Genomic DNA, 23859 nt, shown 5'->3' on the forward strand with positions numbered 1-23859 from the left:
AAAACATTTCGATGACTATGGTTTGAAGTTCGAAAACTGTTTTCGCCAAAATTTTAAGTATAAAGTAGTTTTATAGTTGTCTAGCACGTTTTCAATGCGTGACAAATGTTTAACTAAATAAAGTCTGGAGTTCTTGAAATTATTTCTTTTTTATTGACGTTGATTGGTATTAATCTAGCACACTTGAGTAATGGTTAAAAAAAACTACATAGCTTCTATTTCATTTAACACTTAATATCTTCTTCAGGATATTCAGAGACAGATGAATCCTCAAGAATCAGTTTTGGCCATTCAATAAAACTTTTATTTATCTGAAAAAGTAAATTATTTAAATGCATATTAATCAAAGACAATTGTACGATATAATTGTGCAATTACTTAAGTGCAAGTGAGATCATTTCTATGATAGGTTTTATCGTAGTTAATTGAGAAAATTTTTAATATTTAACCCCAATGATGATAGATGTACAGCAAACCGACTCCATGTAGAATTGATTCTATGTTTATATAGTACTAATAAAGTTACATTAAAGTTCTGAAAACGATTGGAGTATTTTTTTAGTATAAGATCGACAAACCTAAAAAAAATTCTGAATCGAAGTCTTTAATTGACAATAAATAATCTAAGACATAGGAAAAGAAAAAAAACGATTAAATTGTTTGATATTATGCTAAGGAATCGTTTTGAGATCAATTGGAACGAATTCTGTAATACTGACAAATTGGCATAATAACTGTAAAATAGGTAGCTCGCTCTTTTTTATTTTTTGAGATCGAATATCTCAAAAAATAGGCGGGAAATAAGAAAAATGAAGTGACAGAAATCATCGTTAGACCGTAAAGAACAAGAAATGTCCCATCAAGTATCGCAAAAAAATGGCTGGACCGATTTTGTTAAAAATCTAATCAGTTTTAAGTTGCATCATTTTATGTCGAATGCAATTGGTTCCACGTCGATATCATTTTTTGTTTTCGAGATTATCGAGGCGAAAAATAATTCTGAACGCACGTACACCCATGCGTCCACTTGGAAATGGTCGTATTCGACTCTGGATATCTTAAAACGTGGAGATATGTCAAAATTGGGGATTCGCAAAATCGGACCCATTACTATAACTTCTTAATGGGAATTTAATGAAGAGAGTATGATGAAACAGTTGATAGCAACAATGGTCTACGTACTTTTTCGGTGTTTCTTATACTTTCTTGAAATGGATTAATGTTATTATGATTATAATTGAAATTAGAGTCAGTTTCGATTCCAATGAGGTCCGAATTTCCACTTATTTGACTGTAAAAGTTTTTATGTCCGATCAATTTTCCAATAATTTTCAAAATAAAACTTATATATTTGCATTAAGATTGTTAGAGACATAATACTTATAATTACCTTATATTATCTCTAACATCAATAACGGGTTTTGATGATTTCCAAATTGGATTAGAACCTGATAAAGCAAAATGATTTGTTGTTGGTAATATTTTCGTATCATCTGATTTTTTGTCTAATTCAATTCCTGCTGCTACTCCATTAAGCCGCCTCAGTAAACTAGAAAAAATTTTTTAATAAATAATGACTTATTTCGAAAAGATGATTAAATTGTATCAAAGTTCAACACTTAGTACAATATTTCTGTGCTCTTTTAGATTATCTTAAACTTACCTTCTAACTCTTGTTACATAAGCCACGGCTAATGCGATAGTACAGATAGCGAAAAAAATGGTGAAAGTCAGAAGAATCCAAAGGACTGTCTGTTCAGTATCATCAACAACAGATGAACTACCAGTTGGGACATCAATGAGATATAATGATTTGGATTGAAGAAGAGCTTTCAAGTTTGTCAGAGTTTGTAGATTACCACAAGCACTAGAATATAACATTGAATTGAAAAAAATTGAATGTAATTATTATTATCTAGTACATCTATTGTTGAATAATTATAGATCTTAACAAGAATAAAAATTACACCGATCCTTGCTCAACATTAAACTAATTTGGGTAATTATTTACTATCACTCCATTACCCTCCACTCCCCTTTTTGTAGTCACCACGTTCGTACAGGGCTATTATTTCAGAAAAAAGACAACTGAGTGGGACCGAGAGTCAAACGTGGATCCTCCTTTTTGTGCCCGTACTCATCGTGGCTTTCCGCGGTTTGCTGTTCCGATTGCGAACTAAATTTAAATACAGTCATACCTTAACTTACGCTACCCTGTTTTACGCGAATTCGGAGATGTGCAGTTTTTCAATTGCTCACTGATAGTAAAATTGAAGAAATGTTCGATTATACCAAACAATTGAGCCCCGACTTACGCGAATTCGACTTACATGGTTATCGTTTGGCCCCGCCTATCGCGTGAGTCCGGGGTATTACTGTATTATCATTAATATATGTCAATTTTCCGACTTTTGAAAACGACGGAGCTATTTTTTTTTTAATTGCCCTCATTCGTTTCGTATTAAGCCAATTTTGAGAATGGATTGGGTTAATTTTATTCACATTAATGAAAATAATATTTCATACAGAACTATCACATCAGCAGTAATAGGTAAATGATTTTTAGCGTCAATGAAGTGTGAAGTTATGATTGTTTCATTTTTAAGACTGTTCCTTGCTGTTGAAATACCTCTTATTTTATCAATATTACATCTATATTTAAAGGCAGTATAAAAAATATCAATAATCTGAAATACATAAAGCATAAATTAATTAACTAATCTAATGTTAACTTAATAAATTTAACTTTAAATACTTACAAACAATTTTTGTTCAGAAACATATGATGGACTATTTCTGAATGTAAATTCTACACGGTTATCTTGCGAAACAATATAGACTTGTATCAAAGATGTATCAGCATTTTGTAAGTCTGTATCATATACAATAATGGTGAAAGAAAAATATCCTGCCATTACCGTCGATGGAGAAAATTTCAACAATAAATCGCCGGAATTTGAATCAAGAATAAAAGGATTTCTTGCTGCTGCCTCTGCCAATGATGGATCAGAAATATTCATACTTTCATATTTAATATAATATTTTAAAGTTTCATTGAGATCTGCATCTATTGCCTATTTAAACAAAAAATATAAATGATCAATTTTCTTGAAATTGCGTCGTAGGTAACGAAATTTTTTTTGAATTTTAATCGAGTCCGCTGTCAAGATCTGTAATAACCGTGTGGACTATTCGAAGCTTTTGAACATATTCTGCTTTAGAATTTCAACTTTTAACTGAAAATTAAAATTCTCGGCATCTCTCTCAATTATTTTTGATAGACTTTATGTTGGATATAGTCAAATTCACGTTTGGGTACTTGTTTACATTTTTCTGTATTCATGATGTCGAATGTGTGTGTGCACGGCGAAGAAATTAGCCAGATTGATTTTGGTGTGACGCGAACCTACAATCGCTTATAACGCACGCAACTAACGAAACCGACGCTTTAACCCGCTTGGCTATCCGAAATTATTGGAAAAAATCAAAATTTTTATTTACATAAAATTTTGGCAACATGGTTATTCGAATACTGTTTATCAGAAAGTATGAAAAACTGTTCCATAATACCAAAAAAATTTTACTAGAATTCCAGCAACGTTTTCTAGAATAAGTTGACTCGGCTAGTCAACTAATGAGGCTCTCATTATTTTCGTCTATCCAGTCATTTTTACTAGACAACATAAGAAAGTGATTAAGAAATGAAGTAAAAAATCTTAAATTAACTCTGTTTGATTTTTCTAATAATATTTATCAGATGGTATAAGGAACTGTTTCACACTGCGAATAAAAATTAATCAGAATTCTAGTGACGTTTTCGAGAATAAGTTAACTTGATTAGTCAAGTAATATAGCTCTGATTATTTTTCTCCGTGAAACAGAAAAAAGTCACTTCTATACGGGTAGTTACTTTTCTTCAGGTAGAAGAACAAATTTCTCGCTGGAAAAACTCAAATATATTCAACCCGAGTAGAATTAATTTTTGAGAAAGAGTTCGCACCTAATTTGAGAAAAGCCTAATTAAGGAAAGTTAAGTATAAAAAGAAAGTTTTGTTTGATTATCTCATTTTCTATGATTTTATATTGTTGAAATAAGAATTATTAAACGTATTTTGATTAAATTTCCACGAAAATACAGATGTTGAAATTTGTTCCTCGGGGGATTCGAACCTACGATCGCTAGCTTGTTCGTATCTGAGACCAGTGCCTTTACCCGCTCGGCTATTTATTCAATTAAAAATTTTTGACTATTATATTAATATGAACGAATCCATATGTATAATTTTTTAAAAGAATCATATAAATCATTATTTACTTTAAATCTCAATAATAAATAATGTTAATGATTTCAATATTTTCATACCTTTAAATTATTTATTTTTTCTGAAACTATAATATATTTCTAGTCAACATCATTCAGTTGAGGTTTAATAACAACAATTAACTACTGTTTAAAGAAAAAGAATATTTGACAATATTTTTATCACTACAATACTTTGTTATGGGAATTTAAAAAAAATACTTAAATTTATAAAAATCTTTTATATTGTTACAAATTCATTTTAAATTCATCCTTAAAACGTTTTCATTTGTTCTTCAAACATTTGAATGAGGATTATGTAATATGTGCCTAATTTAGATGTAATTTATGTTAGCCTAATGCGGACCAGATAAACATTTCCTAAGAAATGACGAACCAAGACATCGTTTTAGTTAAGGTCATAAGGTTGTAATTGGGAAGTTATTGGGTAGGGCGCAATTGGGCAAATTTTATTTCATCCTAAAAATTAATTGATCAGGCATACGTTAGGAATGCCTAATTTACGCTAACCCATCCAATTCCCAATAAGAGTCCAGTAGGTATTTAGGCATGCTCAAATAAATTCTACTCGGGAATAGATCCCGTTTTCTATTGTTTATAACAAATTTAATTGTTATAAACAAAAGTATGTGTTCATATGTTTCAAATGGGTTGTAACTCAATTTAACGAAAGAAAAACTTTCCCTCTGAAATAGCCTATAACCTTTTTCACAATGTCCTCGACATTTTTGCAAAATTTTTTCGCAATCGGATTAGCCGTCTTATTTGCTTTTATGATATTCATTGTTGCTTATGGTACTCGAGAATTGGTATTTGCGAATACTTAACTACACTTTTGTTTCTGTTTCATTCCCAGCTGAAAGCATCATTTTTTTTCTGATGTTGTACTTAGTATGTTATACTCATTATTGTACATTTTATTATATTTTCTCTTTTACTATTTCACAATTCACGGCAGCTGGTTTTTTTTATCTGTTAACTATTAGCTATTGTAATCCACCTCTTCTCTATAGATAGTCGTAATCATACTTACTTTGACCGTTAGAATAATGTTGTCTATCACATCACCTGTGGCAACACCTGCAGAATAAAATTTGCTCTGAAAGATAGGAGGGTTGTCATTTATATCAACAACGATAATTGTAATATTGAGAATCGCTTCTTTTTCAGGATCTCTTGGAGGCCCAAAACTACTTGCAGTAGCAATAACCTGAATCGTCAGTACATCTTTTTCTTCTCTATCTAATTTTTTTTTCAAGGACAATTCTCTGGAATCCTTATGCAATTGAAAATACTCATTATCACCAACTATAATAAAAAAAAATTAGCAATTGAATCATTATAATTTATCATTTTACAAATGATTACTACCTTTATCATCGATGAAATAATAAATTGGGATTGTATGTGAGTCTTCAATATTGTCATGTGCTTCAGGAATTTTTATTTTTTCATCCAAAGTAGTTGTATTTTCTTTTATCCAAATACACCATTCATTCTTATAGAATGCGGGTCCACGTACTGATACAAATATAACACTAAATTCATGAAAAATGTTCCTTGATGGTGTTCCATGATCAGTTGCTGTGAGATTTATCTGGAAAAAATTTATTTTACTTATTATTAGTTTGTACGGCGTTGAAAATAAAATTAAGAGCTGATTAATCATTAATGAAATGTATATAAATCTAATCAGAGTATTATTGGCGACATTTCTTAAGTACAAGGTATCATTTGAGGACACGACGTTGTCACGTTGTGATGAATTAATTTTTGTTTTTTGAAAAAAAAGGTAAAATTGAGGGCAAAGGTACACCGTAATTGCATACGCTGTACTTGCAGGGTTATTTTTTTTTCTTTAACCGTGCGGCCGAAGGCCGAACGGAAATCTTGGAAATCGAGAGGAGGATACCAGTCCCTTATCCCAAAATAATACATTAGATGGATATATATATATATAAACATATTTTTTTAGTGCATTAAAATATATTGGTTTCTATTTTTACCTGATAAGTATTGCTTTCTGTAATAATTGGTAGTTTGGTTAATTGCAGTTGAGCTGAATTTAAATTCGTGCTGACGATTTTGAAAAATTGATGATCGTTACCTAGTTCAAAAACGAAAATTAACATTCCTTTTAATATAAGTACAAAAAAAATTATGCATATTTAAAAAAAATTACTATAGCTCGATATTTGAAAAGTTACAATGCCACTTTCACCATTATCACTATCTTGTGCTGTGAAGTCTTTCAGAGGTTGGCCATCGTAAGCTTTTAAAGTTGTTAATAAAGTTTGATTTATACTCAGAGCGATTTTTTGTTTATTTACTGGATATGTTATTTTTGGTGCGTTATAATTATAATCGCTAACATATATGTAATAAATTTTAGTGTCATTTAAAGAACCTGGATATGTTCCCAAATCTTGAGCCTAGAATAAATTCGACCATGAAGATTTATAAATTAAGTTTTCATCAAAGTATGCTCAATATGACCTCTCCCATATAATATAAAGAATCTCTCGTAAAGTCAAATCGTCTAGAAGTGCGATTGCACATGATAATCAATTTTGGTTCCGTCATAAACAATGACTGGATGTTAACACTATGAAAGGAATCATTGTATTAGTTTTTGAGTTTTTTATTCGACTTAATAATCGTCTGTTAAGGAACACACTGGCTGTTAAAATGATAAGGCTTCGATCTCAGTCAAATTTAGAGTGAAGTATAACTTCCTAGTGAAAAGAATGATACGATTTAGCTAGTTTACCATTTTTTTCGGTTTTTGATTTTCCATTAAAAAAGGCTGGACCAATTTTTTTGTAAACCTATTATATAATAACCTCTATATAATCGATAACAGTAAATTTTAGTGTCAGTACTATATTTACATCTGAAGTACATAAAATTAGGTAGAATTTATGGATAAAGGATACGGATAAAATGCTGATTAGGTGACACCTCCACTTTTCAATTTTCTACCGATTTATAGATGACTTTATAATCAGTACAGAAGAGTTCTTCGCGAAATATATATTCTGTCGGACTGGAGATTAAACTCAGGCCTCCTAGTTATGCGCTGGCTGCAACCACTTCATCTATTCCTAACAGATGTGTGTTTTAAAACACACGTCTGTTTGGCTGCTTTTAAAGTAATTGTTTGCAATTGTGCTTTCATACGTCAAACATGGCTTCTCTTTCATCGGTATCGTTTTTCTTACGGTTTGAACGAAATTGTATACTCTTTCGAATAATTTTCCATACAATTAATTGATTTTGGAGGTGACACTCAATCGAGATCGTATCCAAGGATACTTACGTAAAGTTCTAAAGCCCAGGTACCATAGCATCCAAATAATGGTCTGTTTGTCAAAATGTTCGCATATTTATAATTGATTGTTATTACTTTAAACGGATCACGACATAGAATATAGCTTTTTATTCTATTACTTTCTGATCCTTGATTGAGAAGAGTCATATTTAATATCTTGAATATCGCTTTTGTGTTATTAGTTTTTGGATCATCACGATCATCCATAGTAATATTCGTAACAGAAATGCTTTGGTTGGTATATTCATTCACAATTATAGGGTTAGTTACTTCTTGTAATTTCGGAATTTGATCATTTATATCGTCTAAAACCACTGTTATGACTGTATCGATTGCATTGGAATTCCCTATGACGTACAATGATAAACTTTCAATACAATAAAATTTTATTATTCAGATCAATTTATATGAGTAGTAGTAAAATTTATCAAAAAAGTTCAATGAAACATACCTTGTATAAAAAATGACTTAAATATTAGATACTTACGTCTGCGTTTAATGTGCCATTAAAAATATCATTGTTTCATACAAGTTATGTCAATTAAAGAAATCGAATGTATAAAAAGTCTTTCCGAAAAATAATATAAATGTTTACTTACAAGTGTTGTTATAAATATAATTATCACGGATTCTTAAATTCAAAGTATAGGATTCAGCGACAAAATCCCTGTCTAGGATTCTACCACCAATTAAGCTTACTTGTAGTAAACCACTATATTTATCCAAATAAAAATATTCCAATGGTGCTGGGTAGTTGGAATTAAGTAAATAAGATATATTGTTGTTAGGAGCTGCAAACAATAACAGTGATGAAGCATATTTTTTCAATTCATATCCGGGAAAGAGTTTAGCTGCTCCGGGAGGATGAATATAATTATTCCTCACTCTAATTCAGGCCGTATGAAGCTCGGTGGAAAGAGGTAGGAGCCACGAAAAGGCATAATACTTCCAGAATCTGAGGAATTTTACTAACTACGCGTATGAATCATTACAAAACCATCTGGGTAAATTTTAGTAAAATTTGCCCAATAACCAAAAAAATCTAAATGAAAAAGATATTCTTTTACTTATAATAAAAAAAATGGACAGCGCCTAGTTAAATAAACATTAGGCTCAGGATTAAAATTTCCCGACAACATATGTCTACTATTAGGATAACTATAAATGAACACGTAAACGTAGTCTTGTTTATGCTCGGAAAAATTTCATACAGCAATAAAACTAGCCTCAACTCTCATAACTGACAAAATAAATCATTCTCCTATTTAAGAGTATACACTCTTTAGATACATTTGAGGCCCATACATATTCAATTTTAGTATTTTCTTAAACTTCTTCAAGAAACGATCAAGATGGTCAGTTTGTGTGAAAAACATAGAAGTGTTTTAAGTTTTGGTGTTTGATTACTAAATATGTGACAACAGTGCAAGTGATATCGTTGAAGGATGTATTTTTCCAAATGTTGAACAGAAATTTACTTTTAATTGATTCGTGGACTGGATATTGTTCTGAAGCTGTCACGTTTGCTAGACCATCGAATAAAGAAGTAGATAATGATTATTCCTAAATGAGCTACTGGACAAATTTAAACATTAGATGTTTTTAGGTTTAGAATATAAAAAAACTTTGTAAGACATTACATAAACAATGTCCTATTTCGAGCAAATGATTTAAATTTACACTTAAGGAAGTACTCTCGATAAATAAATGATCAATCAGAAAATTATGAAAATTTGCAAATATGTCGAAACTTTTTCAAAAATGACTCAGTCAAAATTTTGTGATCTTTGGTTGACTTTAACAAAAGATATTGATAATTTTATTTTGCACTTAACATGGAGTGTTATGGGAATTTGTAATTTCGGTGCACTCTATCATTTATGACGTTGGAATTGACAAACAGATTTTGATGAAATTTTAAGAAAATATAGACGAATATTCTATGGAAATTTTTCTTTTTTCAAAACGTATAAAGCTTGCTTATGTTAGAAATGAATCAAACAAATCCGAGATTTTTTAGTAATTCATAAACATGGCAACACCGCAATATTATAGGTTATGGCACCTCATTCAAAGGTAAGTCACGAAACTGCAGCAGTTTGGATAACGTAAGAGCATACGTAAATTGAGTAAATGCTAAAAGCATAATATTCCAAAAAAAATTATAGTATCTTATTATTTTTAAAATGACAGGAATAAAGAAAACAATAAAAAGAAAAAAACAAAAGAATAAAGAATAATTAAACTCTATTATCAATTTACATTACATACATTGTCATTGAACATTTGATAAAATATTTTGGAAATTTATGACATACATCTTCAACAACCGTATATATAAAATATATTTTGATATATAAATCTATATATTTCGCTCTATATATCTTAATAAGCCAACTTTGTTTTTAAATAATTAGCTATTGTTTGTAAACAGTTAGCATTTTTGGTCACTGCTATCCTTCCATTTTCATCTTTGCCTGATAACATTGACATTCCTTTGATTCCTCCCTCTTCGTAGACTTCTAATATCATGTCATATGTAGTGTCTGAAAGAATCATTTTTTGTCTAATACCAACAGACGTACAATCTTTTAACGTATCCAACGATTTAATCTTCACAGATGAATCTTCCTTTTTTAGAGCTTCGCCCCAAGTCAAAGTTGATTCGATAATATTCTCCTCAACAATATTGAGTTTCTTTAAAATTTCCTCCAAGATACGTACATCGTGTACAGCATCGTGTACTTGGGAAGCTTCAATACCGAATTTATTGGCCAAAGATTCCAGTTTATTGTTCCCTTTTCCTTTCAATTCAGTGCATTTTTTTATCAATGGCAGTGTATCGGCGAATCCCAGAACAACAGATTAAAAGTGATTTTCCATGTACGCTTCCTTTGCAGCAACCGCTGTTAGGATACATTTTCTCATGTGAAGAATAAGAATCAGAATATTGCCAATAAGTTTAGAATATTCAGTAATAAATAGAAGTGATTAATTAACTGTACTGTTGTTAACTATAATTTTAGTGCTAAACATTTAAGTGTAATTAATATTAAAAGTGACAATAAATTTGTGATCACTTAAAATAAATTTTTGTGTATTTAAATTGACTGAAATCCTGAAATTTATCCACGGCATAACAATATACAAAACTCATATTCTTCATATTTGGCTGCTATTAGTAATATATTAGTTCTTGCATTAAAGCCACCTGTTTCCGAATCGAAAAAAAACAATAAGCGACGATAACTCGGTGTTGATATCCGCGAGTAGAATCGGAATATCTAGAGCATTGAACAATCCTATGTCAGTCTTGTAAGTGGTTCCTTCTGAAAACTCGTTTCTCATTCGTAATTGATTTTTCTTTTTTTTTTAATAAGATACGATTGCTTCTAAATTTTGGAGTTATTGATTTCTTGTAACGCTTCATAGCAATTTCATCTATTTTTCTGCAATACTTAGAGGTATTTTTGCCTGGAGACACTAACAATGTATCTGCCAACCCAATGATCGACTGTTCGCTATCATTCTTTTGGTTTAATGCGAGTGAAACTCAAAATTATATTATGATGACGGGCCGTATAGCCGGCTTTTGGGGGCTTGGCTCGCTATGCTTGCATTTAAACTTTCGTTTGGATTACTCGAGGCTCCTCCACAAAATCTAATCGATTAGTCGCCGATATCGTTAAATATATTTTGTAAAGCAATGTATAATTCTTGTTCATGCAGACCATCACCGATGACCGAGTGCTTATAAGTGTTAGGATTTTTATGAAATCCACACCATTCGCCGCAATTTTGGTGGTCATTGAAATAATGAACTGAAATATTTTCTATAGCAGCAGACATTGATTCGCTGTTACCCACATTCTGAGCAATACAGTAATTGAAACATTTTCCAAGATACTGAATTACTGTGTTGGTCAGCTCTTTGAATGTGGACTTAATTTTGTACAGTATCCAAGTGACACCCTTGCTTGTGTGGTTGGTATCATCTACCTTGACCACTTCATAATTGACAGCATTCCTCACAGCTGCAATGGCACTTTCTTGGTAAAATAAACAATCAATTTGCCTGTTCCAGAAAGGCTATCATAACTCCTCCTGCTTCCTTTAATTGGCCAACCCATGTCGAACGAGGCTGCTATGCGTACGACATTATCATCAGAAATTGTTCCTCTTCTTTCCTGTTCAGCTGATACATCCAGAAAAATATACCCTTGCTGTAAGTGACTGGGTCTAAATAAAAAAAATCAAATGAATTCGAACGTCGACATTTTTTATTAATTTAATATAATTGATTTCGTGCAATAAACATTTACGATAACTTTTTTTTGTTTATTCTGAATTTATGTATATTGACTTATTCAATTTTTTGAATTAATATTTATTTTTATATGTATTTACAATTTGTATTATTTATTTACAATAAAAAAATTGTAAATAAATCCTAAACATTTTCCCCTTCAAAACTGCTTTTTATGGTAATTGTTTGCTATCATGTGCCGATATTATGGTACAAGTTCGAAAAAAATTTTTTTGACGAGTGAGAGTTTAGAGGACTCATCAAAAAAAGTTTTTTAGCCAAGTATCACACAAAATTTCATTTTACAAGGTGTGAAAATTAGGGTTTTATACACGTTTTGCATGTGCGTAAAACATCCATTATCATACCGAGTAACATAAACGATAATTGAAAAACTAAAACTTACAATATTTTTTTAATTTTTCGTGATTTTTGATGGTAAGCTCCCTCTCTTCTTGAACCGCTCTCTTGTAACTATCTCGACCCAATTCTTCGATAGCTTTTTCAACTTCTTTCTCGTGGATTTTGAAGGTTTTTCAATGCATTTCTGGAATATTTAGAGCACTCAGAAATTTATTTAAATGGGTGTGCCCCATACTTCCATTAAAAACACCTGAAAACCATATTTTAATTATGGAAAAACATATTCATTTGTATTTAATACAAATCTAATATAGATTAAACTAATCGTTATTATTATTCAAAACTATACTAACCTACTGCGGCTTTTGTGTTTGTATTAAAATGAGTTCTACATCCAACTCCTTTGTGATTTTTCGAAGTATGCACATCGTTCAACAATTGACAATTTTTACAAGTGATGTAAAAAAATTGAAGCCAGTCCAGATCTCTTCTCTTCAGAAATATCCTCCAAGGAAAGCAGCGATAAACACTTTTTGCATCGCAATTGATGAGCAAGTGTTTTTATGTGCACAACACGACAGCCGTCAATTTCATAATTTTTAAAATCTTCTTTGAGGTTAGAAATGTTGCTCTTCCCGTAAACGCTTCGAATATATTCACCTACTTTACTTTGTCGTACTCGATTATCATACACTTTTTTTCCCTTCCAATAATATCTTTTTTCGCTCATTTTCATAAAATAATGTGAATTTGACGAACATATGACGGACACCGTGTGCTGACTATTATATTCTGTATGCATAAGCATTATACTTATACGTGAGCACGTACACTACAGCAAGGAATACCGTGTTGCCAAATTATATACTACGTTACTCAAATAGAAGACTAAAATTCTTTGACTTACTGCGTACCAAGGGTACTTCCTTAAGAAATCCTATCTACTAAAACTCATGACTTACTATCAGGCAATACAATTACAAAAACCGTTCGTATAAATGTAATTAAATATTAAAGCGTAACCATTTTATTCGTACACTGATTAGTCAGTTTTATTTTTGAATTTTTCAATTGAATTAAAATAAAAATTAAATAATTCTTTATGTTGTCAAATTGAGACCGCGCGTTGTATTTCTGGTAATATTATTAAATTACAATCACTGGCCCATAATCAACTCTCGTCTCCGCGATAAACTGATCTTGTTCGTTATTCATGGTTGGAAAGTAAAGATCGTTTATTAAATCAGATGAATTTGAAAATCCAGTCGATTTTGCATTTGAAGATAATTGTTAAACTCCAGGATGTAAAAATATTGCAAATATCCGTTTTGTACATAGTGTGAAAAATCATTGTTTATTGAATATTTTTACAATGATCATCATATATAATACGTACAATGAATAAATAATTTATCTTCTTCATTTTTGAACAAATTCGGGAAAAAAGGGAATATTTCTCTTGGCGTCAATTTCGATGTTATTTCAAAAATTTGCAAAGACACATGTCTCGTAATTTGTTATGCTTTTTCGATTGAAATTGGTCCCATTACAGGGTGTCAACTTTAGGGTGATTTTGACCCCTTCAAACGTTTTCCCGCAGAAGGAAAAAAAATACGTCATTCATTATTTTCGACGTAGAATATCATATAGAAGCCTCAGTTAAATCGACGGTGACCACCTTGCGAGGCTTCCTTGTAAGTTCTAAGTAGCCTTATCTATTGCCGAATTAATTATCCGTCGATGTCCCTCCAAAGAGTAATTAATTACGTTCGTGAACGAGAATTTTTAAACTAAATAAATCTCGCGTGAGGCAAATGCTATTATCAAGTCATTTTTGATTGACGAACAATAAGTTGTTAAAGTCTAGTTGAGGGCGAGTATAGGAACTTCGGAGGTCTAGGAGCCATCTTTTACTTAGAACAAGGTCAAAGAAGCAATCGACCCAACTGACTCTGATTATTGTCAGAAGAACTTACAAGACCTCGTTCTCGATTCAAAAGGAACCAAATCAACAGGTAATCCAGAATGAAATAAATGGCGATTAAAAAGAAGATAAAAATTCTTATTAATTAACATGTACTCTTTGAATGATTTTTTAAGACTGACCCGAGTTAAAAAATTAGATCTGATTTCGACTTCGGAAAAAAGGTCAAAAGCAGATCGAAATTTAAAATTGTCTTGATTTGATTTGGAACCACATACGCAATAATTGATCCATAATCATTTCTTTTGTTTAAAATCCAAACCAGGTCTAAAAATTTTCAAAAGCTGATCTCGACTTAAATATTTGTCTTTCTTTCCACTAAAATTTACGAGTATGTGTATGAGTAAATATGTCAATTGTTTAAGCCAAATAACATTTGATTTTAATTTGCATCTATATTTCAATCTTTTAGAAGAACTATTGAATTAACTGAAAATTCCAATAAAAGTACTAATTTCTTCGTCTTCTCCCAATGGGATTTGAATCTGCGACTACTCAAATTGAAAAGTAGTGCCTTAACCCTCAGAGTTACTCGGTTATGTCAAATTTCAATTTAAAAAATATCAGCGCTCTGCAGGGGTCTGAGTGCGACCCGAAAAGTCCATACGACCAACTTCCCAGTGAAAAAAATGAAGAAACAATACGAATAGAACCCGTTTCCATTCTTTATAACAAATGGAATTGTTATAAGCGAAATGAGTCTGTTTTTATTCATTTGATATGGTTAGTTACTTCATTTCAGTAAAACAAAAAGTTGTGCGTTAGAAGAATTCAAATATACCTCATAGATCCTTTTTTTCATTATTTACAACAAATTTCATTGTCATACACGAAAAAAGTATGTTTTTATTCATGTCATACGGTTGGTAACATTTTTTAGTAAAAGAAAAAATTATGCGTTAAAAGTACTCATATATAAAGGAAGGGTCCCTATGTTTATTGTTTATAACAATTTAAAACTTTTTAACTTCTCCGTGGGAAGTTATAGTAATGGGTCCGATTTTCCGAATCCCGAATTTTGACATATCTCCACGTTTTAAGGTCCCCAGAGTCGAATACGATCGTTTTCCAGTGGACGTCTGTGTGTATGTATGTACGTATGTGCGTTTGGAATTATTTTTCGCCTCGATTATCTCGAGAACAAAAAATGATATCGATGTGGGACTAATTGCATTTGACGCGTAATTATGTAACTTAGAATTGATTAGATTTTCAGCAAAATCAGTCCAGCCATTTTTTTTGCAGAACCAAAAAACTAGCAAAAGTGGAAAATGACCTGAATTTCTCAATTTATAAATTATACCATTTTTCAGACAAAACTTCGAAATCTATAAAAAAAATGAATATTAAATGATTAGAATACTTGTATAAAAATATGGTGACAATTTCATCGAAAAAAAAAATTTTAAAAAACAAAATCAGCAATGAAAGAATTTTAAACTCGTGTCAGGATTGAGAAAACAGCATTAAAGACGCTAGTATAGTCAATAATAATTGTCAATAATATGGAATTGTGTTCATAAGAATTGAACATTGTTACTAACAAGTGATTATTGATCGCATAATTTTTTCTTTTACTAAAAAATGTTACCAACCGTATGACATGAATAAAAACATACTTTTTTCGTGTATGACAATGAAATTTGTTGTAAATAATGAAAAAAAGGATCTATGAGGTATATTTGAATTCTTCTAACGCACAACTTTTTGTTTTACTGAAATGAAGTAACTAACCATATCAAATGAATAAAAACAGACTCATTTCGCTTATAACAATTCCATTTGTTATAAAGAATGGAAACGGGTTCTATTCGTATTGTTTCTTCATTTTTTTCACTGGGAAGTTGGTCGTATGGACTTTTCGGGTCGCACTCAGACCCCTGCAGAGCGCTGATATTTACTTACATATTATCATGATCAATAATCATTCGACATTAACAATGTTCAATTATTATGAACACAATTCCATATTATCAACAATCATTATTGACTATTATATTGTCTTCAATACTATTTTTACCATTTTAATACAAGTTTAAAATTTTTTTATTGCTGATTCTGTTTTTGAAAATTTTTTTTTCTATCAAATATCGTTATCATTCGCCTATACAATTACTACAAACATTTAAAATTCATATTTTCCAAAAGATCTTGTAATTCTGTCTAAACAATGATATAATTTATAAATTCCAACATTCAGGTAGTTCACCTTTTTTCCAGTTTTTTGATTCTGCATAAGAAACTACTAGACTGATTTTGCTGAAAACCTAATCAGTTCTAAGTTGCGCAATTACGTGTTGAATACAGTTGGTTCCACGTCGATATCATTTTTTGTTCTCGAGATAATCGAGGCGAAAAATAATTCCAAACGCACATACGTACATACACACACAGACGTCCACTGGAAAACGGTCGTATTGGACTCTGGGAACCTCAAAACGTGGATATATGTCAAAATTCGCTACTGACATGAGGTCGGCCAAAAGCAGATCTTGCATTCTTCCTAAAAATTGAAACCTGTCTTCGACTCAGTAGCTTTGATAGAAAAAGTTTTAGTTTATTGAAGTACGCTGAAACCAAGTTTAAATTTTTTAAATCATCTCTTATTCTGTCGGCATATTCCGATATTAAGGAAAAATATTTCAAGTCAGGTCTTATTTTTGGACTGGGGGACTCACACATGTGATAGTGTCAAGAGGACTCAATAGTCTTCTGTTTTAAATGTATCTAGAAAACAAGCGGGAAACGTATTTACTTAAGAGAGACGAGGAATATCCAAGTTTACACAAAATCAAAATTGATTACAAGAAAAGTATGTTTATTCTTCATAAAAAAATACATCCATTAAATTATAGTTATGTGAATTCATGACTTTATCTTTCTCCTCAAAGGTATAAAGGCTTCAGTTTATTCATGATTTTGAACACAATTCTCTTGATACTATCAACATGTTCTGTCTGATAATTTTTTACTATGAAATCGTGTGAATTTTATAGATTCATTTAAAATCACGATCTATTTCGTTAAGCGTAAAAGTTCAGTGAAACGAAGGTGTCTCAGCTTTTCATGGTACGTTACTCAGTCGTTCAAATTTATTACTTGACATCCTGTGCCACTTGATCTTCCTCATTCTCAACTATTCGCCACCACACCACAACAAGATTGTTGATGGCTCAAATATCTACCCTACAACGGTCTCTCGCTGGATAAATTAACGTCGCATGATACTCTCTGCTCTTCATTCATTTATTTTTATCTCTAAACTCACTTTCTACCTTGTACCTCTCTCATCTCTCCTAGATTGTCCTAAAAGAGGTTCAACGCAATACCAGTCGTATCGGTAGTCCCGGTCACACAGTACACATTGACGAAACAAAGATCGGCGGCCACTGTAAGTACAATCGTTGACGGATATGAGGAGGAAATGGAGTATTCGGAGGCACAGATACAGCTGCTAAGTAGTGCTTTGTAGTACCTGTTCTCATTGGACGGGATGGTTTTTATTGCACGTTGATACAATTCATCCAACGTCACATTCGTCCAGGAGCTACCATAATGTAAGATTTATGGCCGGGCCGCCAGCAACTCCGTATGCATGGTTGGTATTATTTGACTGTGAGTCATCGTCTCAATTTTGTTGATTCAATTACTCGAGCCCATACTACAAACATTGAGCGACAAACGAAAGATTTACACGACAACATCCCTGTTTATGATGTTGTTCGGCATCGCTATTGTCTGTACATTGCAGAGTTCCACTTCAAACGTGCCTACTCTTGATCAGACTAATTTTATGCGTTTCTGACTGAGATTGTTCATCAATATATACTAGCTGTTGAGAAAATCTCAACTTGTGAATTAACCTAACCGTTTAAGGATAGGGATGATTGTGCCAGAACAGAGCAAACGGAAGTCAGGTTTTATATAAAATAAAGTATCTTTATTTTCAGCACTAACAGGTACACTAAATACACTGACAAACTTTTTGTTACTGAATAGGAAGACTGAATGTCGCTCGAAATCACTGAATGTCAATTTTGATTTACTGAATTTTTATTGAATGTCTGATAAATGCTTAAATTGGTGTATTCGGTGTTATTGACTTCCCACACGAGCTCAACCCGCTTCACAAGTCAAAAAGATGTGATTGTGCACGTGGCGTTAGCCTATCAATGCAATGCAAAAGATGAATTGAGTTAAAATACTCGAACTTACGTTAAATTGTCTTGAATTCTTGACTGATTTCTATTGTAGACTACAACTTGAATGTTTCTGATGATTTACAATAGCACTGGTACTGATGATTGACTCAAAACTCTCAGGTTTGTTAAGAAGGAATGTGAATGGCGTGTACACGTAAACGAGAACAGTGAAAGAATGGCGACAGGAACTTCATTAGTCAAAAGGGACACTGAAAATTAGTCAAATGAGTGAATAGATTAAGGCTGGGCTGAAGTCAGAGAGGCGACTGGTTCTCCCTATCCAAATACATGGGATCAGGATATTTCTAATTTCTTCGCCAATTTACTATTATTTCTATAAAATTAGGTACCAAATTACAGAGGAATTAATGCCGGACTGACGTAAATAACAATTTTTTGTATATAGTGAATATTTTTATTAAAAAATTAGAAAGAATAATGAAAAAATTATGAATTGACTTGCCTCGCTTAAATTCCAAGATGGCGGCCACATCATTCAGATGAAAAATCACTAATTATTCTATTTTTATGCGTTTTGTGCCCAAAATTCGTATTTGCGTCAGTCCTCGCTACCTATCTGGATGTCGAAAAAATCAATTTATAGTATAAAATTGAATAATTTAGAAATAATTAGAAAGGTGACGGCTGTTATTATCCCTTTTTATAATATCCGCGGTCAAAATATCCTAGGATAATATCCTCGGCAAAAAAATCCTTTCTTAAAAATATCCTTTTACATAATATTCTCCAAAAATATATTCTTGTTTAAAAACAACTATTTCTGAGAATTTTCAGGAATTTTAAATTGTCTTACTAAACTAAATATAATTTTATAGTAAGTAGTTAATATAATAGTTACGTATACGTACATAGATGATATGAGTTGCTCATTGTTTACATCTGAGATAATCCTTTTAAAATATTTTATATTACCTATTTGATGTACTAGTTAAGTATACGTACATAAATAATATAGGTTGACGGTTGTTTACATCGGAGATAATCCCTTTCAAATATTTTAATAGATTTATTTGAAGCATTGATGTACTTATTGAGTCAATTTCTGTCAGTCTTCGTTCTGATAGCGTAGTGGAATTATGTATTAAAATGCCGTTAAAATTTATCCGAGGCCAGAAAGTAAACAATCTTTTGATTGAACGTGGTTTTATTTGAAGATTTGAAGAAAAATGAAGATTTATTGGAAGATTTCTTGAATTATTTTGAAGAGATGTGGGTTGGCAAGTGTAATAGACGAGATGATCGTGAATCAGCAATGTTTAATAGTGAATTGTGGAGTGTCTACGATGCTGTTAAAACTAATTGTCCTCGCACTAATAATGCTGTCGAAGGATGGCATCATAGTTTTAATAATCGAGCACAAAGTGCTCATTTATATTTTTGGAAATTTATTAACCTCTTGAAAGAAGAACAAAGTAATACGGAAATAGTCATTGAACAGTTATCTTCAGGAGCAGAGCCAGTTATGAAAAGGAAAAAATATCGCGATTATGATTGTCAGGTATTTAATGTGGTGGCAGAATATAATTCCGAGAATATATGCAGATACCTTAAGTGTATAGCGAATAATTTAAAGTTATAATTGTTTCTTTCATGTTCATTTTTTTTTTACTCTAAATGACCGATGCGATTTATGTTATGTAGAAATATGTTAAAATAATTAAATTTTTTTATAGAATTGATAATAAAATAAATTGTGATTAAAAATTTGTAATTAAAAATTTTTACTCCTGTAATGAATAAATAAGTAACGAATTAGAATTGTGGAGGTGGTGGTGGTCGTGGGGGGGGGAGTGTGTAAAGCTTAAAACCGAATTTTTTCATATAATAAGAGTGTATTTCGAGAGGATATTTCAAGAGGGGATATTATATAAGAGGATATTTTTAAGGAGGGATATTTTTTTCAGGGATATTTTCCTAGGATTTTTTGACCGCGGATATTATAAAAAAGGATATAAACAGAATTAATCATTAGAAATATTGTATTCCAGATGATATTCTCCGGAAAATTAGTTTGAAAAAATTCCGATAGGTGACAACATTATGCTCGCAGATGACCTCAGTCATCCATATTGAAAAAATGCTCAATCCGTATCCAGAACTGATGGTGCCCTGCATTTTGGTGAGTAATTTGTGTATGAGTGTGTACGGGTAATATATGTATGTCATGTAAACATAGTGTATCACTTCACAATGCCTTATACTTTGATGACTATTGCAGTTAGAATAAATGAAAATGATGATACTCATTTAACATAAATTAATATAATACCTGCAAATAACTTCAAATACATATATTCATCCATTATTATCATTTTCATTAGGTATAAATGTTAATAAAGAAGCTCAATTCCAAGTCGGCGTATCCAAGCATGTAGTGTAAAAACAAATACACATAAACTCAATACCGAGATTATGCTGGCCATGTGGTTCAGAGCGTCAGAGTTCTATTTTGCCGAGCAGGGTTCGATCCCAGTCATAATCACTTTTTTTTCTACTTTATTCGTTAGATTATCATGTAATTATAATATTGACATGCCATAATTAATCCATGATAATGATTTGATTTTTTTTTCTCTTTACTTATTGAATTTATTGACGCTAAATCGGAAAATATTTGAACAGAGCCATAACCATTTTTTTTGTATAAATACATTGATAATAGCCTGTGTTTAACAACTTATACATCTTTACATGTATTAACAATGTTTTGTTATTATCATGTTATTAACAAGTTAATCATATTATTATTAACATTGAAAAGTAGTTTAAACAATCTGTGGCGAGTTCCGGCATTTCCCCGGCAAGCTCTACCCCCACTCTCTGTGCCCAAGCCTGCAGCTTATAATTTTTAAGCATCGTTGATATTATTGGAACCATGATAGCTCAGTGGTTAGAGCACCAATCTTTTTTTTTGCTGGGCAGGGTTCGATCCCAGCCATGATAAAGTTTTTTTTTTCTTTTTTATTTGTTAGATTTGCATGTAATTATAATATTAACATGCTAAAATGAATTCTTACTAACAATTTGATTTTTTTTTCTCAATTATTTATGTAATTTATCGACGCCGAGTCGGAAAATATATGAACAGGGTTATAAACACTTTTTTTACTATAGCTATATGAACGTAGCTTTTTTTAAGCAATTTAGAAATATTGAGAAGTAGTTGAAATAATCCACGGGGATTTCCGGCACTTCGCCGGCAAACTCTATCCCTACCCTTCATACATGGAGAATATAATAAGGAGGCCGCACTGACGTTGGGGAAGTAGGCAAAATGAGTATCAAAAAGTAGAGTTGTAGAGTAGTACACAGAAACGCAACAAACGGCGCTGGCATCAGGAAGCGTCGAAATAAAAAAAAAAGAGAGGGCATATAAGGCGGAGCATCGTAATTGAGAGGAGGAGGAGCATAAAGACAGAAAGTGGTTCCCTCTGAGGGACCGAAATCGAAGCAAAATAAAAAACTAATAGAATTGAATTTAATACAAAATAATCTGAAATCAACCCCCTGCGTAGAAAAAAAATTTGTTCAGAAAAGTAATTTAGGAAAAACAAGAAATTGACGATTGCGAACATCAATAAAAAAAAATTGAATTTTAATGACTACATTGAATATTGGAAGGGACAGTCAGCGAACGCTGAATTTGACTTTTTGGCGTCCAGCTTTTCGTCTCGCTGTACTTTTGAAGGAGACGTTTTCATGAAAAAATTCCCAACTCATCGATTAAATTAACAATACACGACTATTGAACATTTGTAGTTGTTAATAAAGAAAAGAAATACATTTCTATGACTATTTTGAATATCTAAAGGGCGAGATAGCGAGCGCTGCTTTGACCTTTTAGCGTCCAGCCATTCCGTCTTGCTGTACTTTTGAAGCAGACACTCTTTTGAAAAAATTCCCAACTCATCAATTTAATTAACAATAATCGTCTATTAAAGAACTGTTGTAATAAAAATTGGCAGATTAATAGAGAATAATCTGATCTATAATCCTGTCCAACTAAAATAATTAAAAACCGTGAATCGACCTCGCGGGCAATTATGAGAGCATCAATTTTAGAGAAGAAGGTACAGAAACCATGCTTTTTCACCTTCTAAAATCTGTCACTTTTTTCAATATCAATATTATAAAATAATGTACAATCGTGAATAGATCTTGCGAGCAATCATGAGAGCATGAATTATATAGAAAAAGGTACAGAAAACATAATTGCTCACATTATTGCCCGCGAGGTCGATTCGCGGTTTCATTTTAATTGGACAGGATTATAGATCAGATTATTCTCTGTTGGTCTGCCAATTTTTATTCTTTAATATTGATATTGAAAAAAGTGACAGATTTTAGAAGGTGAAAAAGCATGGTTTCTGTACCTTCTTCTCTAAAATTGATGCTCTCATAATTGCCCGCGAGGTCGATTCACGGTTTTTAATCATTTTAGTTGAGCAGGATTATAGATCAGATTATTCTCTATTAATCTGCCAATTTTTTTCCTTAATATTGATATTGAAGAAAGTTACAGATTTTAGAAGGTGAAAAAGCATGGTTTCTGTACCTTCTTCTGTAGGCTGTCTGACCTCAACTGATGTAAGCGGATCTACCACCGTCGCGCTTTAATTTTCTTATCCCTCTCTCTTTTTCTATTCTCCCACTTGTTTCAATTTTTCTGACGCTTCTTGACATCAGCGCTGCCCGTAGAATTTAGGAGAACTACCCTCCAACTCTACTTTCAGTACCAAAATCCTATCCCTGAGCTCGGCCTCCTTATTATATTCTCCATGCCTTCGTACTTAAGCCTGCATTACACAATTTATAAACATAAACGTATAGTCGGACTGAGAAGAGAGTTCCTTATATGCTCTTCATGTGTTCTTGTACGCTTGCGCAGTAGTAAAAAACATGGTAGAAGGAGTGAAAAATCAGTGGTGGGGAGCCCGAAAGCATTGAAGCAACTGAGGAACTCTCCTTTCAGTCCGACTATAATGTCAGAGATGATGTGTAAGCTCTGTGAGTAGAACACCAAGCTTTCATTTCACCGATTAGGGTTCGATCCCAGTCATAGCCAATTTTTTTTTTCCTTTTTTTTTCATTACAATTTCATATAAATACCAAAATTGGTTGTTTATATAATTTCAAAATCAATTTCTATTGTCTTTTAAAGACAACACTTTCGAAAAAAGAGAATTCATCGTAACTCGTTCTTCACCCTCAGCTTATTTTCAGAAAAACAAGTTGTTTTCCGCAATTAATTGAAAGAATAATTTAATAAAATATATGAATTAATTTATAAGTATATAAAGTCACTTCAGCAAAAAAAAAAGAAAAAAAAAT

General features: G+C 31.7%; 1 protein-coding gene across 1 annotated transcript; it reads right to left on the reverse strand.

Moving 5' to 3' along the window:
- Window positions 1-130: 130 nt before the first annotated feature.
- LOC118074969 (cadherin-23-like) lies at window positions 131-10184 on the reverse strand. The gene is made up of 13 exons (XM_035096541.1): window positions 10051-10184; window positions 8252-8538; window positions 7641-7999; window positions 6504-6753; window positions 6328-6428; window positions 5693-5918; window positions 5355-5629; window positions 2760-3074; window positions 2527-2687; window positions 1664-1867; window positions 1391-1549; window positions 1183-1291; window positions 131-311 (listed from the first exon to the last, which is right to left on the reverse strand). The coding sequence occupies exons 1-13, from the start codon at window positions 10182-10184 to the stop codon at window positions 225-227; spliced, it is 2667 nt and encodes an 888-aa protein (XP_034952432.1). The 3' UTR covers window positions 131-224.
- Between the last annotated feature and the right edge of the window lie 13675 nt (window positions 10185-23859).

Source organism: Chelonus insularis, unplaced genomic scaffold (genome assembly GCF_013357705.1).
Source record: "Chelonus insularis isolate UGA/USDA-ARS -01 unplaced genomic scaffold, ASM1335770v1 contig_140_pilon, whole genome shotgun sequence".
In the NCBI taxonomy this organism is placed as follows: Eukaryota; Metazoa; Arthropoda; class Insecta; order Hymenoptera; family Braconidae; genus Chelonus; species Chelonus insularis.

Coding starts and splice junctions, on each gene's coding strand:
- LOC118074969 (XM_035096541.1), bottom strand. CDS start 10,184: ATGATATTAGAAGTCTACGAAGAGGGAGGAATCAAAGGAATGTCAATG. Junction 6,754..7,640: donor CCTGGGCTTTAGAACTTTAC/GTAAGTATCCTT, acceptor AATTTATTCTAG/GCTCAAGATTTGGGAACATA. Junction 1,292..1,390: donor GATGTTAGAGATAATATAAG/GTAATTATAAGT, acceptor AAACTTTTACAG/TCAAATAAGTGGAAATTCGG.